This window comes from Corythoichthys intestinalis, chromosome 10, assembly GCF_030265065.1.
Source record: "Corythoichthys intestinalis isolate RoL2023-P3 chromosome 10, ASM3026506v1, whole genome shotgun sequence".
Lineage (NCBI taxonomy): Eukaryota > Metazoa > Chordata > Actinopteri > Syngnathiformes > Syngnathidae > Corythoichthys > Corythoichthys intestinalis.
Window position 1 is genome coordinate 9,889,836 of NC_080404.1, and position 17,741 is coordinate 9,907,576.

Sequence of the window (17,741 nt, forward strand, 5' to 3'; positions counted from 1 at the left end):
AACTGGACCTTACTCAGGCCAAAGCAGGACTCTTTCTATGGTTCAAGCAGGATTCTCATGACATAGCGCACATCTCACGAACAATTACATTTTTGTCTTTTTCATTTTAATTGGGCCAAGTCAATTATATTAAAGGTAAACTAATGAAAATTGTTGCTGCAATTTAATTCTTTTAATAAGCCATGTAACTTGCTATGATCCAAGGTTTTGAACAAGCATGATACTGGTGTGTGGCCGCAGCTTACACATCTGCTCACAGTGGGCCGCAGTGTGCTCAGGGAGCTTTTGTTTATTTATTTATTTTCCCTTCAGGCATATTCAACCCGAAAAGGGCTGCCGGGAGAAGCCGAAGCTTATTGAAACCCGTCCCCAGTATACCATATAGGACGCAGAATGAGTCCTTCGCCTTCGAGTGTCTGAGTAACTATCATTTTGTGTCTAAGACACATGAAAAATTAAAATTAATGGGAACATTGCCTACAAAGGTAGCTGTACAGGAATTGTCAATGGTAGTCCAAAATATTCCATTTGTTTGGCTGGTAAGGCACCCTCATAAAGCTTTTCATTAGATTCCGATTTTTTGCGCTTGCTGCCCCCAGGCTGTGGAATAGCCTACCCTCTGAAATCCACACCACTACGGATCTAGGTGTTTTTAAGTCTCGGTTAAAAACACACATTTTTAGACTCGCCTTTTACACAGATTAGGATAGCCTGGTTTTATTTGCTAAAGGGTTTTTAATGTTTTCGAATTTTATTGGTTTTATTGTTTTATTTGCTGAACTTTTATCGCGATGCGCTGTCTTTGTTTCAATTTTTTTTCTTAAGGTCATTGTATAATATTTTCCTGCCTTTTATTTATCTTGAGCCATGTTTTGTTGTAAAACACTTTGAGGGCATTCTGGGTTTTGTAAAGGGCTATATAAATAAATTTGATTTGATTTTGATTTGATAGATTCTAAGGTTCTGAGTCTCAGTTACTACGCCTGCCCAAGTGTACTAATTATGTTCCTAAGCTATCAAAGTCAAGTGTCACTGATACAAAGGAAGTACCTTCTAAGGTGGGGGTGTCCAACTATTCCACATAGGAACGCAGTGGGTGCTGGATTTCATTTCAACAAAACAAGATGACACCTTTTATCAAATCTGGTGTCTTACTTACAAGTGTTATCAGTTGATTGCAGTCAGGTGCTGCTTGTTTTTGCAGACACTAACTTCATTGGTTAAACTGTCCTTGCTTGATCGGTAGGAACCAAAAAAAGGCCCTTGAGGACTAGTTTGGACACCCCTATTCTAAGGTATCAATCCACTAATAACCTATTTCACCCATTTTTCTTTAAGTGTCGCTGATGTGAAACTCATTAACAATCCAAATGTGAAGTGCCAGCAATGACATCTTTCGTCACCCTTTTTTTTTCGCCCCAGCGTCATGGGGCTAAACTGCCATTTTTTATAAACGTGTTGTACTGAAATGATGCACAATGGCCACTGTTTGGCAGTGTTGAGTCTATTTTGGATTTTTTCAGACAGGGCGCTGAAAGTCACCCACAGCAGGGGGTGCTGAGGATCTTTTTTAGTGTTTCCCATTCCTGTTCACGTTTTCTCCATACAAGACATGCACAGTGGCAGTACACACGCATGCTGGATAGTTTACGTCCTACTACTAGGCTACTACAAAGACAGTGTTCTATATCACCTACAGTGTGTGTGTAGGAGTTTTTGTACTGAAAAAAAGCGCCAGTGTATTATAACGCAAATCAGTGCAGCTCAATGACACAACGACACATGAACACATTTGATACTAAAACTCAAGTAAGCCTCAGTTTAAAACCCCTTTTCACAACACCAAAATGAATTGCACACAAACACAGCCCCACAGCAACAACAAACAATAATATGGCTACATGCAAGCATATCTTACCTATTTGAAGACAACAAAGGTAAATAGACCTATCATCATAACCATCTCAGTTTTTGACCTTGAATAGAGTTTTAGAAAACTTTGCTGTTTTTGTCATTTCCAATTGCGCCTTATTCAACGTGACCCGGTAGCAGGCAAGGTGTCAGGTGGTGACCAGGTTATCAAAAAAACAAAAATACTTGTTCAACATACTGTATATATTTAATCCCCAAAGTTGAATACTCTATTATTTCAATATGCTTTATTTTATCATTCAAAAAAATATTCTACCAGCGCTACTTTTCATTCCCAACACCAGCAGCACCCTGTGCCACTGTTTTAAGACACAAAAAGACCAAAGTTGCAGAGAAAAAAAAATGGCGACACACTATAAATCTGACACTTAAAAGTAGGGATGGGAATCGAAATCCGATTCCAATTCGGAACCGGTTCCGAGTGTTTCGAGGCCTCGACATCATAATGAAATAGCCTTAACGATCCCTTTAACGAGTCCTGAAGACGCATATTGCGTCGTGACTCTCTTGTTGTCCAAACACATCAAACTAGCATGGCACCAAGAACCACCCGCTCCAAAGTTTGGCTACACTTTACCAGGAAAGAGGGTGAAAATGAAAGGTTACGATGGTTTAGCACGAGCATTGCAGCCGTAAACATAACAATGACAGCACGTAGATTCAAACGATCGAAAGTGTGTCTTCACTTCACGAGGAAAAATTACAACAAAACGACTTGCAATCATTGCAAGGTGGCGATAACTACATCGGGAGGGAAGGTAGAGATAACTGCATCGGGAGGGAATAGACAGCACTGTCCTCACCGAGACACCTATACAGCTAGCTAAACTCCGAAATGACGATACAGAAGACGTTGGTATAATTTGCTGACTTTATTCAACCATCACTTGAAGAGTGAAACTAAAAATAGAAATGAAACAAATAATTTCGTCCCCAGTAACAAACAGGTTTGCATCAACGTAAATCAGCGATGATTAGCTGTAATAACAAAACAGTTAGCATGCGTTCGCTAGCATTAGCACATCGTTCAAACCACTACACAACTGGATTTAAGTGTCCGATCGCGAGTGGAAACACACAACAACAACAACACAAAAGATGATACATACAGGCGTTGCCTCTGTAGATATTTTACAAGCATTAACAAAGAACATAGGGTCGTAGCAGTGCTTCCCTCTCTCACTAACTCTCTCACGCTTTCTCTCGCATCTTCTTCACGTGAGGAAGCGCAAGGGCGCCCCCACTTGAGCGTGAAAGCACCATAAAAACTAAAAGGCATGCACTTCAATATACTGGTAAATAATACTTTAACAGGGGGCCCCAAACTAGGGCCCGCGGGCCGAATACGGCCCACCCCAACATTCAGTCCGGCCCCCTGAACAATACCAGAGAGCATTTTGATTTTTTTTTTTTTTTTCTCAATAGTGTTATTTATTTTCTGGCCTTTTTCTGTGAAGAATTCAGAGAGGGTTATTTGGTTATTATCTATTTGATTAATAGTGCTATTATTATTAATTATTATTATATTATATTATTATTTTTATTTTATTTACTTTTGTTCCGTGAAATATCCAGAAAGGGTTATTTGATTGTGGCTTCCTGAAAAACAATAATTTTTTTTACATTCAGGCACTCCTGCAATCGTCACACTTTTTCTGTTACAAACTGACCCCGGCCCCTCAGAGAAGGGAAAAGTTATGCAGCCCTCACTGGAAAAAGTTTGGGGACCCCTGCAAGTTTAACACATATTGCAAACGGCAGACCAACTACCTATATGCTAATATATACCAATATTTTTTATTTCTATTAGAAAAATGTTTCAGTAAAATGTTAAACATTCTTGTGCATTTGCCACTTTTTGCCACAGTCAATATTGAGGCGTTGGGCTTCTTTTGACCTTGTTGTGAGTTTTTAAGGTTGTGACTTCTGATTAAACAAACTCAATGCCAATCTAAATGTTTGTTCTTTACCCCCCCCCAAATTAGAATCGATAAGAGAATCGATAAAGAATCGAATCGTTAACCAACATCGATAATGGAATCGGAATCGTAAAAATCCTATCAATTCCCATCCCTACTTAATATTGCACTCAACCGACTGAGCATGTTACAATTAGAAAATTACTTTCAGTGTTTCATGTTGCATGGTTGCTCACATGTCTAAACTCCATAATTAGGCATACCTCATAGTCTTCTGCAAATGGATGGTTGGGTTGATGCGATAAGCCACCACGTCCGGTTCAGAGCCTTCCACTCTCTTCACTCCTCTTGACTCAGACACACGGAATTCCTCCAGAAGATCGAAACCTCATAGCACGGAGACATTATCAGTCAAATGCAGATTTTTATCAAGAAAGGGGGAAACATGAGATGTTTTACCACCTCTGTACAGGGGCGCTGGAAGTCAGTCACAGCAAGGGGTACTGAGGATCCTATTTTGTTTTGTCAATTTGTCATGTTTGCGTTTTTTCAACATATATGGCGTGCACAATGGCAGTACACACGCATGTTGGATAGCTTACGTAATACTACTAGGCTCCTACAAAGACAGCGTTCTATTACACCTACAGTGTGAGTTTTTGTATTGGAAATAAAAGCACCCGTGTATTATAATGCAAATCCCCGCAGCGAGACGGCGCAATGACGCACAAACACATTTGAAAACTAAAAGATCCAATAAGCCTCAGTTTAACACCGACTTTTCACAACACACAAATAAATTGCACACTAATATCCAACAGTGCTCTGCACAGCGACAGCTCAACAGCAACAATAAACAATAACGTGGCTACAATTCAAGCTATTTGAAGTTCTCCACAGTAGGACCATATTACACCGGTTATGAAATTGTTACACTGGCTTCCAGTGAGTCAAAGGATAGACTATAGAATACTACTGCTCGTCTACAAAACACTTAATGGCCTTGGACCAAAATACATGCTTGATTTGTTGGATCCCTATGAAGCATCTAGACCCTTAAGGTTGTCTGGAACTGGTCTGCTGTATGTTCCAAGAACAAGAACCAAGCAGGGTGACGCAGCATTTAGTTAGTATGCTACTCACCAGAGGTGGGTAGTAACGTGTTACTTGTACGTTACATTTACTTGAGTAACTTTTTGTGAAAAATGTACTTCTAAGAGTAGTTTACTAAGCTATACTTTTAACTTATACTCGAGTAGCTTTGGGAAGAAAAAACACTACTCTTAACCTGCTACATTGGGCTACACAAGAGTTGTTACATTTTTCCTCTTTATTGTACATATTAGATATATATTTTTCATTTTTTGCCAGCTATGCCAAGAGTAGAGACGTGCCGGGTGTATTACCGGGGTAACCTAATCATGTGGTGTCTTTAAAGCACTGGAAAAAATGAAGTATTTGATATAGACCGCTGCCCTAAGCATGACTCGACAGTGCGGATTTTAGGCAAGGCAAGGCAAATCTGTATGTACAGCACAATTCAACACAAGGCAATTCAAAGTGCTTTACATCACATGAACATCCACAAGCAGAGATAGAATGATTCATAAAAATCACATTAAATCAAAAGAAAGTTAAAACAAAGACAATTGAAATAGGAAATAAACTTGTACATAAAATGAATAAAAATCAAATAGCTTGAAATTTGAAATATTTAGACAGTTATGGATATGCTTGGATAAACAGAAGCGTTTTTAGCCCTAATTAAAGGAGCTAAGAGTTTGAGCACACTTCAGACCTTCAGTTAACTTGTTCCAGAGGTGAGGAGGATAATAACTAAATGCTGCCTCACCCTGCTTGGTTCTTGGTCTTGGAACATACAGGAGACCGGTTCCAGATGACCTTAGGGGTCTAGCTGTAGGGATCCAACAAATCAAGCATGTATTTTGGTCCAAGGCCATTGTTTTATAGACGAGCAGTAGTGTTTTATAGTCTATCCTTTGACTTACTGGAAGCCAGTGTAACAATTTCAAAACCGGTGTAATGTGGTCCAGTTTCTTTGTATTTGTAAGGACTCTAGCAGCAGCATTATGTACTAGCTGCAGCTTTATGACTGATTTTTTATCAAGACCTGTAAATATACCGTCGCAATAGTCGAATCTATTGAAAATTAGTGCGTGCATAAGTTTTTCCATGTCTTGTTTAGTCAGAAGCCCCATAATTCTGGCTTTATTTTTTAGGAGGTACAAAGCGTATTTAGTGACTTTAGATGGCTATCAAATTATAGGTCCGAGTGAATAATTACGCAAAGATTTCTAACTTGATTTGTTTGATTTTAAAATAGTAATCAAGGACTAAGGGAATTTTGATGTCTTCTTCAGGCAGTCATCTTTGTAAATCTCACTGGAACAGCACCAAACAAAAGTTCCAGCACCATCAAATTGTCAAAAGTCAAGAACCTGCATTGGACAAGGTGTAGAGAGTCAAGAATCTCCATTGGACAAGGTGATTATGCCGGAACTTTTGTTTGGTGCTGTTCCAGTGAGATTTAGAAAAATGACTGCCTAAAGAAGACATCAAAATTCCCTCAATCATTGATGCTATGGGGCTGTATGTCAGGCAAAGGCACTGGGGATATGGCTTTGATTATATCTTCAATAAATGTACAAGTTTACATTGAAATTTTAGACAGCTTTCTTATCCCTTCAATTGAAAATATGTTTGTCATTTTCCAAGATGACAATGCATCATGTCACAGAGCTAAAATTCTTAAAGCATTCCTTGGAGACTCATCCAGTCAATGTCATGGCCTGCAAATAGCCCAGATCTCAACCCTATAACCTGTGGTGGAAATTTCACAGTAAGGCTCCGACCTGCAAGGACGATCTGGCAACTGCAATCAAAGAGAGTTGGCACCAAATTGATGAAGAATACTCATTAAGTCCATGCCTCAAAGACTGCAAGCTGTCATAAAATCCAGAGGTGGTGCTACTAAATACTATAGATGTGTTTTGATTGTTATTTCTTTGTTTGTTTCTCATGATTCCATATTTTTTTCCACAGAATGGAGTGATTCCATATATATTTCCCTGCGCTTGCTCTATAAAATTAACATTTACTGACCACCACAATGTTTTTTATTCATTTCTTTTAATGTTTCTGAATGCTAGAGTTGCACTTTTGAACTAATTCATTATTTTTCAAGCTTTTTATCTGAGTTTGTTCTACATGATAAAATGTCTGAGTGAGCGCTTGTCCGAGACTGGTGATTCCATACTTTTTGCTAGGGGTTGTAGATGTTGAACATTGTGCTCAGAAAAAAATACCATTATTAAAAAGTTAACAAACGCTACAGAAGTCACGTCTGCTCATTACTGCACAACACCACCATATGATAATCGACTTTCATAAACAGGACGAGTTCGAAGTACAGCGCTCTTAATTTGCCACTCGTTGTACAGTGGAGCTGTATGACGCTGAAACCACTTGTCTTTCCTCGCTAGCAATGATCCACGTATGCTATAAACAAAAACAGCTCCCGCCCAATTTGGGGGAAGAGGGGAGGTGGTGGCTAGCGGGGAGGAGCTCTTTCTTTCTTTCTTTCTTTCTTTCTTTCAAGGCAAAGTGGACAGCTTGGCCTGTGCGCCGGACATTGTAGCGCGAGCAAAAAAAAGTTGGGAAAATGCATTTTGGGAACTTTTCATTTGGATCGAATGTTTTTGCGTATTGAATCGAAGAGGGCGTATCGAACGGTTTAATATAAAACCGGGTATTGTTGCATCCTTAGTCTATATATTTAGAATTTCACGCTATTTGCTTTTTATTCATTTTTTAAATTTATTTCTATTTCCGATTTCAATTATGTAAAATTTTTTTTTTTAATTATTGATGATTTAATGTGATTTATATGTATATATTTTTTTCCATATCCAATTTTCCTTGTTTTTAGCTGTCTTTTGATTTAATACGATTTTTACGAATCATTTTATCTCTGCTCGTGGATAATCATGTGATGTAAAGCACTTCGAACTGCGTTGTGTTGAATTGTGCTATATAAATAAAATTGCCTTGCCTATATTTAATCCACAAAGTTAAATATGCTCTTCTTTCAATACTTTTTATTTATTGATTTAATTTTAAACAAACACACACAAAATCTATTGAAGACTTTTTAAATCTCCCCAACACCATGGGGTACTGCAGCACCCTCAGTACCCCACTTGCCGCGCCACTGCCTCTGTAACAGATTCATACCCTGTACGGCAAGTTTCCTTTTTTGTGAACACAAACTTTTTATTTGGCTGATTTGGCTTGTTTTCTTTTTCTGTTGTCTGTTGAATATGAAAAGCACAATTTGAACCGCTATTTCACCTCTTAACTCTGAGAAAAGCAATTCAGTTAAAAAAAAAAAAAAAAAAAAAGATGATATCCCCTCTTACTACCATAGAGACCAAAGATACATTAGTCTATAAAAAGACAATACTGACATCTTTTGGTCATTGCTTGGTACTGTAGTTTTTTATCTATGCAACTGAACATGCCGTTAGTGCATTTAAATGTCAAATCCATCCCACTGTTATAGCTTATAAATGAGTTGTCATCTTTTTCAGGTATGCAGCAGAAAGTATTTAGTATTCAGATTCAAAATAAAATGTAAAATAAATAAATAAATAAATAAAAAGATAAACTTACTTGGTAGTGTTTGACCGTGTACACATCCCAAGACGATAACGAGTGATGCAAACACTAGCATGGCTTTGCAGGCAGGCATTTTCCGATTTGGAAAAGTCAGACACTATAAGTGCCTGGAGAGCAACAATTAAAGAAAAGACAAATGTAAAAAATGGCAAGAAATAAATGTATAGACTCAAACTATCAGCGATAAATCTAACGAAATTAAGATAAACTTTCACCGAACCACAATTTTAGTGATAGAAAGTATAAAGCAAAAATAATGCCTTCAATAATAAGGCCATCTTTATTCCACACTGTCATGGAGTTATTATTGTTGTGCTTGTAACACTACTTTTTGTCATACTGAAATGTGTTTCTACCATTTTTGGTGGCCCTAGAAGGTAAAATAATCTGTACCGTTTAAAGTATGGTGTGGTGCAACTGTGGAGTTGCAAACTTCCACCCCAAAATTTAAGGAAATAAAAATAGTTTGAAACTAATTTGACAGTTAATTTAAAAATAAATAAATAAATTGATAAATGAAAGATATTTTTCCCTCTCCTATCTTTGAAACAGTGGAATATTTAACCAATTGATGCCAACATTTAAAAGAAATTAAAATAAAAAATATTTAGCTGAGGTTTTAGCTTTCAAATAGATAGCTAATTACAATACATTAATATAAAAATAATAAATAAATACTTCTAATACTAATAATACTAATAAAAAACAAATCATTTCATGTACAGTCCAAATCAGCGACGACGGACATCTATGGTCAAAAAAGCACTGAGGCTGCTTTGATCTCGATGTGCCTTTCACACCAATAGACATCAAGGGGTTAAAACGCCTCTTTAGATTGCTACCATTATAAATAAAACTACCGAAAAATCAAATTGGATAACGTAATAACTAATGTAATCACTCACATATTCCTCGAAGTGGAGATTTTTGGGGCTCTTGCAGATGGATCTATTGCTGTTCGGGCTCCCGTTCTAAAGTGCCATCCTGGGCCACACTTTGAACTCAACAGGAGGACCATTCAAAGTGGCAGCTCTAGGGCTCAGACCAACGCCAGCCCTGTGCTCCGTTCAACCTTTGGTACCGACGGGATCTGCCATCTCTCATCGGCCAATCACTTGAAGCCAACAGACACCGTGCACCCGCCTGCATCTTGATACCTTTGCGGAATCATTATAATTCATCTGATTGAAAGGTCTGTGCAACTTCTGGATCACTTTTTGCCTCTTACATCTTGCATTTTTACTTTGTTTAAAAAAAAAACTAATAGATTTTTAAAATTCTTTGCACAATATATCACTGCTTTAGGACAGAGTTCACTGAGGACAGTATACTAGCATCCGCACAGGTTCGCTGGGGTAAAGATGTAGTATGTCACAGCTAAACACAAGATGCTCTGCAAACATTCCACCTGGAGGAGACCACAACTTCAACCTTCATCGCCTCCCAGCTGGTACCATATAAAGTTATTTATGAATATATACTGTACATACATATATGAAAAACAGAAATAGTCAATATTTAAACCGCTGCAGTTTGGTTAAAAAGATCCCATTGTCTTTTCGCACCACCTAATAATCTGAGGAATAAACAAATTTATGTACATATTACTAAGCATAAAATAACTTTAAAAATTCAAAACAGCCCACAGGTATCAATCGTTCAAACAGCCCAAATAAAAACCATTGGTGGGGGGGAGGCTTCAGTGACCCTTCTGGTGGCCGAATATAGTCATTGCATGTAATTGACTTTCCTATAAATGAATTTAAAGCAGTTCAGATTTTTTGACAGAAGGCATAATCTTCGAGTTAGCAGTCTTTAATTAGTCGGAGGAGTTGATTTCAACGAATTCCGTGCGGTTTGAGTCATTTGGTTTTTTTTTTCAGGGCTTTGGAGTGGCTAAGCTAGCACGGGTCAATAGTACCTGCTTAGCATACCAATAAAAAAAACTTATGCACGCATGACAATCACCGATAGTATTGGCCATGTTTTCAGGATAAAGCTATTATAAAACATACAATTACATGTCAATAATTGTCGTATGAACAGCAACATTTGTAATCCAGCAGCACTGCAGGAAACAGGCTGCTTGACAAGCAGGGCGGAGTGATATCACGTTGTTTTTTTCACCGGATTTTCTTTTTTTTTTTTCTTTTTTTTGTTTTTTTTTTGTTTGTTTGTTTGTGAGAACAAAAGGGACTCCCCAGCAGACTGAGCACGAGGGGCCAAAGCACTCCTCCCTGTTGTGGTCGCATTATGCATCTAACAAAAAATAGTCCTGCAGAATGAATTATGGCAGTTTGTTGTAACATTGTTTTGGCCGCATGGGTACTTCAAAAAATGTTGTGCATTTTGAATATATTTACTGTTAGATCTGTTAAGTTAATTCTTTATTGATCACTCATAGGGGAAATTCAGGCATTGTTGCAGCATCAAACAGTATACGATTAAATGTATAACATAGAGAAACTATAAAAACTATATAAAGTATACAAATTACTTATAACTAAAATAAGTACACATGGAATCTAAAATGACTGCAGATCAGTCACTGCAGATATGTCACAAACAAACAAAAAGAGTAACTGTTATTTTCGTAATGCGTTCAAGAAAGGGCGTAGGTTTGCATAGGTATGGCAGGGACATATCACGAGCAACTTTTCAGGATCCTCAAATTGTCCCCACCCACTTTTAAGAAACCTTATTTGCATCATATAATGAGTTCAGTTATATAGGTTATTTATATTGTCTTCCCATATGTTGTAAGGATAGAATTGACCCTACCATTATGAAGTGAATTATTTTCATTATGTTCAGACCTTACATTTACCCATTTTCACTTGCTGAATGTGCCGGTCCAATTGTTTCACCTCAAAACGCACGTTTGATTGGCTGATGACTTGCATTTATTTAAAATGTATTCATTTATTTCCTACATCATTTCTTTAAAACATTTTTATTTCAAACCTATGCAGACATTTTTTCCCCAGATAATCTTACATTAATCATAGTTGAGGTAAGAAGGTTTTATTTTTTGTTGCGTTCATCTGTGCTTGAGGACAAAAGCAGGCGTGTTTTACCTTAAGGGAAGGCTCCCTTTTTATTTTTGTTATGCCCTGAGTAAGGTATTTTTTTCCCCCAGTTATATTTACAGTGGGGAGAACAAGTATTTGATACACTGCCAATGGGAAAACCCATTGGCAGTGTATCAAATACTTGTTCTCCCAACTGTATTTATTTAGACAGACATTGTTGAGTGGTCTTCAGACAAATGTTTATTTTTATTTTTTTGCATTACTGCATAGTCAAGAGATTATTAACAACTGTGTATTTATTGTGCATGTTAATATAATTTATGTTCAAATATTGCAATTTAAATTTGCTAACAAAATCCGTACATTTATTCTGGAAGTTTTCAGAATGTTTCTTTCGATGTTTTTAAAAACAAAGGTTTGAATCAAACGGTGTATTGCCTGAACCAGTACATGTGAAAGTTAGTATAGGCCAATACAGATTTATTTTGCATTGATCATAGCCTATCAATTAATTAGGTTCGTATTTGTGAGAAATGTAGCCCTGACCCCCGTTCACCCAATCTGTTTGGCCTCATTACTGTCCCCAGCAAAAAGTGTACATGCAGGTTATGCTGTTATATCGTCACTACCAATGTTGAGATGAAATCTACATAGGCCCTTGGCTTCATGTACATTAAATTGTGAGCACAGACCTCTGCTGCTGTACAAAGGCACCTATAGCGCTCGGTTCTGCATCTAGGTGGTATAAAGCGCTGCCCATCTGCCACAGCTCGTCATGGATAGAGTGAGAGGGGATTTCTAAGTTGGCTTTGAATTTGATCATCCTCCTCCTCTCAGCCACCGTCTCCAGACTGCCCAAATCAAGCCCCACCACAGAGCAGGCCTTCCTCACCAGTTTATTAAGCCTGCCCACCACCATCCTAATATAAAGGCTGCAACAACTAATCGATTAAATTGATTAAAATCGAATCGTAGATTAGTTGCCAACTAATTTGATAATCAATTTTAGCCGGCAGCTATGAGCAGTCCCGTTTGGGTCCTTGTTTGTGTGTAATGTGAGGCTGCACGCTAGTGATTACAGCAGGAGAGAAAGAATTCACTGCTACACTCAGGCTGGGTTGCTGAATCAATAATATTACGAAGTGCCGAGAGTTAGATTGTCTTTTGTGTTGTTAGGTCCAGTGCGCTTCCGTCAGACGTGAGTAAATGAAGCCAATTGTATTGTTTATATTCTTTGTTGATTAAACGTAAATTACTACTGAGAACATTGCAAACTAGTTAGCGATTATGTTATTTAGTGGCTTAAGTGACCATTTGTGTTTTTTTGAAGAAGCATGTTCGCACTTGAGTTATAGTAAAATTGTCTCATTTCTTTTTATAATGAAAAAATACCCATAAATCCATTCACATAAAATCTTAGTCTCCTTTCAAACTCAAACTGTAAATTGTCATATGGGTGTGCTTTGAATTGGATTGAAATTTATGAACAACTGTTTGATAAAGAAAACATTCATTCATTTGCCTCCTCCTTACTCGATTTTGTTTGATGAAAATAAATGAGTCATTAACACAATTAATATTAGTGCTTTGCTCACAAGGAAAAAAATGTTAATCAGCAGCTTTTTTTGTAAATGAGCATGCCATAAACAACTTCTAGTCGAATTGTGATGGCAATCGAAAAAAGTGACATTCATCTGATTAATCAATTAATGATTGAATTAATCGTCCCATTAATTGATTATTTAAAAATAATTGTTAATTTCAGACCAAGTTAGTATCATTTTTTACTGAAATGCTAAGCAGACACCATTGACTCACGCTAGCGTAGCCACTCCGGAGCCCTGAAACTAAGAAATAGCTGACACACTGCACGGAATTTGATGAAATCAACTCCACTGACTATTTAAACCCCCACTAACTCAATGATTAAGCCTGATGTCAAAAATTCTGAACTTCCCCTTTAAAATAAAGACCTAAGATGTAAAGCAATAAAACAACAAAAATGAATGAAATGAACGTGAATCCTACAAAGTATTTTATAACGGGTCAAAATTCTTTTTCGAACACGTCATGTAACAAGTACTTTAGAGACGGTTCTTTGATTTGCTGAGCCAAAACTAGACCTGAGGAGGTGGGATATTTAGAATTTCTTTAAACCTAAGCTTTCAAAAGCTTCAACAAAAACTGAGCTTTAACTGATGATTGAACACAATATACTAGTATACATGGTAACTTATTTTATTGCTGACACTGTGTTTTGGTGTCATCAACATGTTTTGCCCCCCTCCCACAAAAGTCAAACTCCACCTATGGTAAAAACTCAACTTTTGAACATTATGGGTGAGTATAACATGAGGAATGATGGCAACATGAATAAAGACACAATGGTCAGCAGGTCTACGTGAGTTTCTGGCAGCTTGGTGCAAGCAGGTTTATTACAAAGTAATAAGATTACAGTAACAACTGAAATGAAGCGGCGTGCCTACAGAGATATTATTAACGTGAAGGAGTTCACATGTTGCTGCGAAGTGGTCTGCAAACGGAGGACTTTGTGACTGCAAGGTTTCTGCTACTTGTAATAGTGTTGTTAAAGGTTTCTGCAGTGCTTACCGTAGTTATATTGCATTGCCCTTGAAAATACATTATTAGCACTTATAAATAAATATTTGCGGTGCCACACACACATACACACACATGGTGGCACGATGCTACTCCAATGTCCAGCGCACATACATGACAAAAGTACATTCAGTAACTTCTCTTGAGCGCCATTTCCAAGAGACCAACAAACCTTGACGGGTTCAATCAAATAAAATACAATAAAAACATTTCACATTTTCACAAAAAATAAAATACATTAAAAACAAATACACAAGGCCATCAACATCCCATTCACACGTACTATTCGATCAAATGGCCTCTCAAAAGGAATATTTTACAACTCAGCAACAATTTAAATAACACTCAGCACATTTGCAGTCTTCACTTAGATAATTCCAGTGTTGGGGGCATGAATTTGCTCTCAAGGCCGCTGACTATCGCTTGGATCCCTTGGCAAGTTTGCTCGTGGAAGTGCTTTTTCTCTGCGGTGTGGGAATCTTGGAGGGTTTCCCTCCATGATGGCGGGCCAGTGAGCGCGGCATGGTCCGCGGGCCATCCCCGACTGTCTCCGACGCATCCGAACACACCGACTGGATGTCTGAGATGTCAAAGTCAGAGGCATCGCTGCCTCTACGACTGCTGCCTCTGCTTCCTGCTTTGCTTCCGGGTCGGCTCGAGCTTTTCCTGGATTCTGCCAGGGAACAATCAGGTAATTAGCTATCCAATTAAGATGGTTGAACAAACAATTAACTTCAATTTGTTGATAAAGGGTGGTATTTAGTCACCGCCCAAATGTATTGAGCAAAGTTAACGTTTCATTCGCATTTTGAGTGTAATATTAAAACTGTTGGTTTACAGCATTTACCTTCACGTAATTGAGCAGTTGTGCTAAAAACAAATTGTTGCCATAAAAAGCATTGTCCCCATTGACTGTACTTATATCATCAGCTGGTAGATGCTATTGTTCAAACAATAACAATGGTTAACTGTTAAATAACCGCAGTGGCCTGTACTACAAATGGAGTTCAACCTCCACAGAAGTAACCCAGGGTACCAGCAGGAAACCGGGGTTGACAAAACCTGGTTACCTAATGTGGGGTCAATCGGTGCTACGACGCTGATTAGGAGGTTGATTTGTTGAACCTGTGTTAACCCAATCAGAGTTACTGCGCTAAAAGGGGGTGGATACCACAGTCAAACAGAACTTTTGACGGGCACCTTATTTCACAGACGTGTTATGCGCAATAATTATGCTGAGTTATGAAGAACTTAAATTCACCCTCACCGCGAAATCCAACACCACTTCAGCGGGTAGAGCGCGACTGGTCTGTTGGCAGCGAATTACAGATCGTTTGAATGTGTCAATATGCCAGTTTACTTACGTCGATGAAAAGAAACAAAAAGCCTGCTGTCAGGACAATAAAAAAAAGATTTGGTACGTTAACTGTAAGAAATAATTTATCGTCTGTGCATCACCACATGAAGCAGGATGATTGTATTTTTAGTCCCCTTGACTGTATGAGTATGTATGTCCTTTGAACATCTTGAGAGTAGAGGTTAGATCGGGCCTAAAAAATCCAGCCCAACCCAGCCCGATCAATTAACTTGATTTGCAGGCCAGAGCCCGAAACCCCCCCGAAATTTTATGTTATATTTGTGAGGACTCAGGAGAAGAAGGAAATGCGGGGATGCGATGCGTGGTTGCGTTTTGTATGATTACATTTGTGACGATGCCTGTGCATAATAATAACAAATTAAAGCCTGTCTTTCGTAACGAATTCTCACAGTTAAACAAGACTGTAAAATGCATATTCAATAAAGATTTATATCTTTTATATTTGTGTGTCTGTTCTATCAGTGGATTTGACATTTATTTTAATCTCTCCGAGTTGGCAGAAAAAAACGCAAGTGTTCTCAATGTTTAAATAGTCTTCATATTTTTATGATCATTATATCTGCATTTACACAACAAAATAACGCTGAAAAAGTTACATATATTTCACATATGAGAGCAAATCGCCACATTTGTTTACATTCAGCGAAGCCGACACAGGTTTCTGTACAGCACCTTCAACAATCAATTTGAAGCCTTTCCATACCCCGCTCCTACCGCTTTCCAAATCACATGGCATACAGTGTTCTTACTCAGATATTCAGAATCACCGATGGATTACATATATTGTCCGCTGGCGAAATAGCGCAAGGACTGGCACGCATTCTGCTCGATTGTGAGGGCCTCACTTCGGCGGGTTACATGAGAGACGTCCGCCTCGATCAGCTGGCACAGGTAACGAATTCCCTCAGCTGAATATCTATTCTTTCATGCAGAACATCGTCCGGGTACACCAGCGGATTCTGGCGGTCTCTAAATACTTGTGCCCTCCGAAGAGAGCCCCTCACAATCCGCGTAATGTCGTACAGGTCGTCCAGGTACGCTGTCATTGTCAAGAGGACACGTCCGCGGAGCAGTGCTGTTTCAATGTATCGTGGTTAATCGGAAACCTGGGGTTAAGCAAGATCTAACTCTTAGACGACCAGGTTTGACGTGTGGCGTATGTTGCCATGGCAACATTCCCCGATTTCAACATATCCACCTTTCGTAGTCCCGGTTGGCCGGGAATTTAGGCTGCAGGTGATGAAGTTACTCTCGAAGTTACCCTGATAAGCCAGAAAACCTGCTTCGCAGTACAGGCCACAGGAGTCACATTTGTACCTCTAAAGGCCTAACGCTTAGGGGTCAGCAACCCAAAATGTTAAAAGAGCCATATTGACCAAAAAAAAAATACAAACACGTCTGGAGCCGCAAAAAATAAAAAGCCTTATAATGAAGATAATACATACTCTATGTATCTATATTAGATATATTAGCCCACAATCAAAAAGTTGGCTACAAATATAATGTAGTATAATGAGCCTTCATGTTTAAATGTTTATTTTCCCTGCAGTGCATCCTATAGAGAATGACGCACCATGTGCCTACTCTGTTGTACGATGCCGCCTCAAGTTTAACTTCATTAAAATATTAATTAATTAGAAGAATGTTTGTGTCATGTCTGTCCTCCTACAGAAACCATAATTAGCATAATGTGATAAAGTTAATTATTTTCTGTAATGTACTCATAAACATTTGACTTTCACATATTTTAGATTTATTACACACAACTGAAGTAGTATAAGCCTTTTTTTGTTTTAATACTGATAATTTTGGTAAAAAGTCCCAGAAAAAACAAAAATCCCCATCTCAAAAAATAGCATATGAAGAAAAGGTACTCTAAAGAAGCTACTAACCTAATCATCTGAATCAACGAACTAACTCAAAACACCTGCGAAAGATTCCTGAGGCTTTTAAAAACTCCAGCCTGGTTCATTACTCAAAACTGCAATCATGGGCAAGACTGCCGATCTGACTGCTGTCCAGAAGGCAATCATTAACACCCTCAAGCAAGAGGCTAAGACAGAGAAAGAAATTTCTGAGCGAATAGGCTGTTCCCAGAGTGCTGTATCAAGGCACCTCAGTGGGAAGTCTGTGGGAAGGGAAAAGTGTGGCAAGAAGCGCTGC

At 38.3% G+C, this 17,741-nt stretch overlaps 2 protein-coding genes across 14 annotated transcripts in view; both read right to left on the reverse strand.

Moving 5' to 3' along the window:
• The window catches only part of zmp:0000000760 (collagen alpha-1(IX) chain), a 36,114-nt gene extending 35,039 nt beyond the window's left edge, over positions 1-1,075 (reverse strand). The window contains exon 1 of the mRNA XM_057848289.1: positions 1,051-1,075. The gene's annotated coding sequence lies outside the window, so the exon portion shown is untranslated. The remainder of the gene's footprint in view (positions 1-1,050) is intronic.
• An 11,505-nt stretch (positions 1,076-12,580) lies between these two features.
• dst (dystonin) overlaps positions 12,581-17,741 on the reverse strand; it is a 255,373-nt gene continuing 250,212 nt past the window's right edge. For 3 of the 13 annotated variants that reach the window (XM_057848277.1, XM_057848280.1, XM_057848281.1), the window contains one exon: positions 13,567-14,873. In XM_057848277.1, coding sequence (XP_057704260.1) covers positions 14,617-14,873 — 257 coding nt within the window. In that variant the 3' untranslated portion in view covers positions 13,567-14,616. Of the gene's footprint in view, positions 14,874-17,741 lie in introns of all 13 variants that reach the window. The other 10 variants (XM_057848284.1, XM_057848275.1, XM_057848274.1 and 7 more) reach the window with 5 other exon arrangements.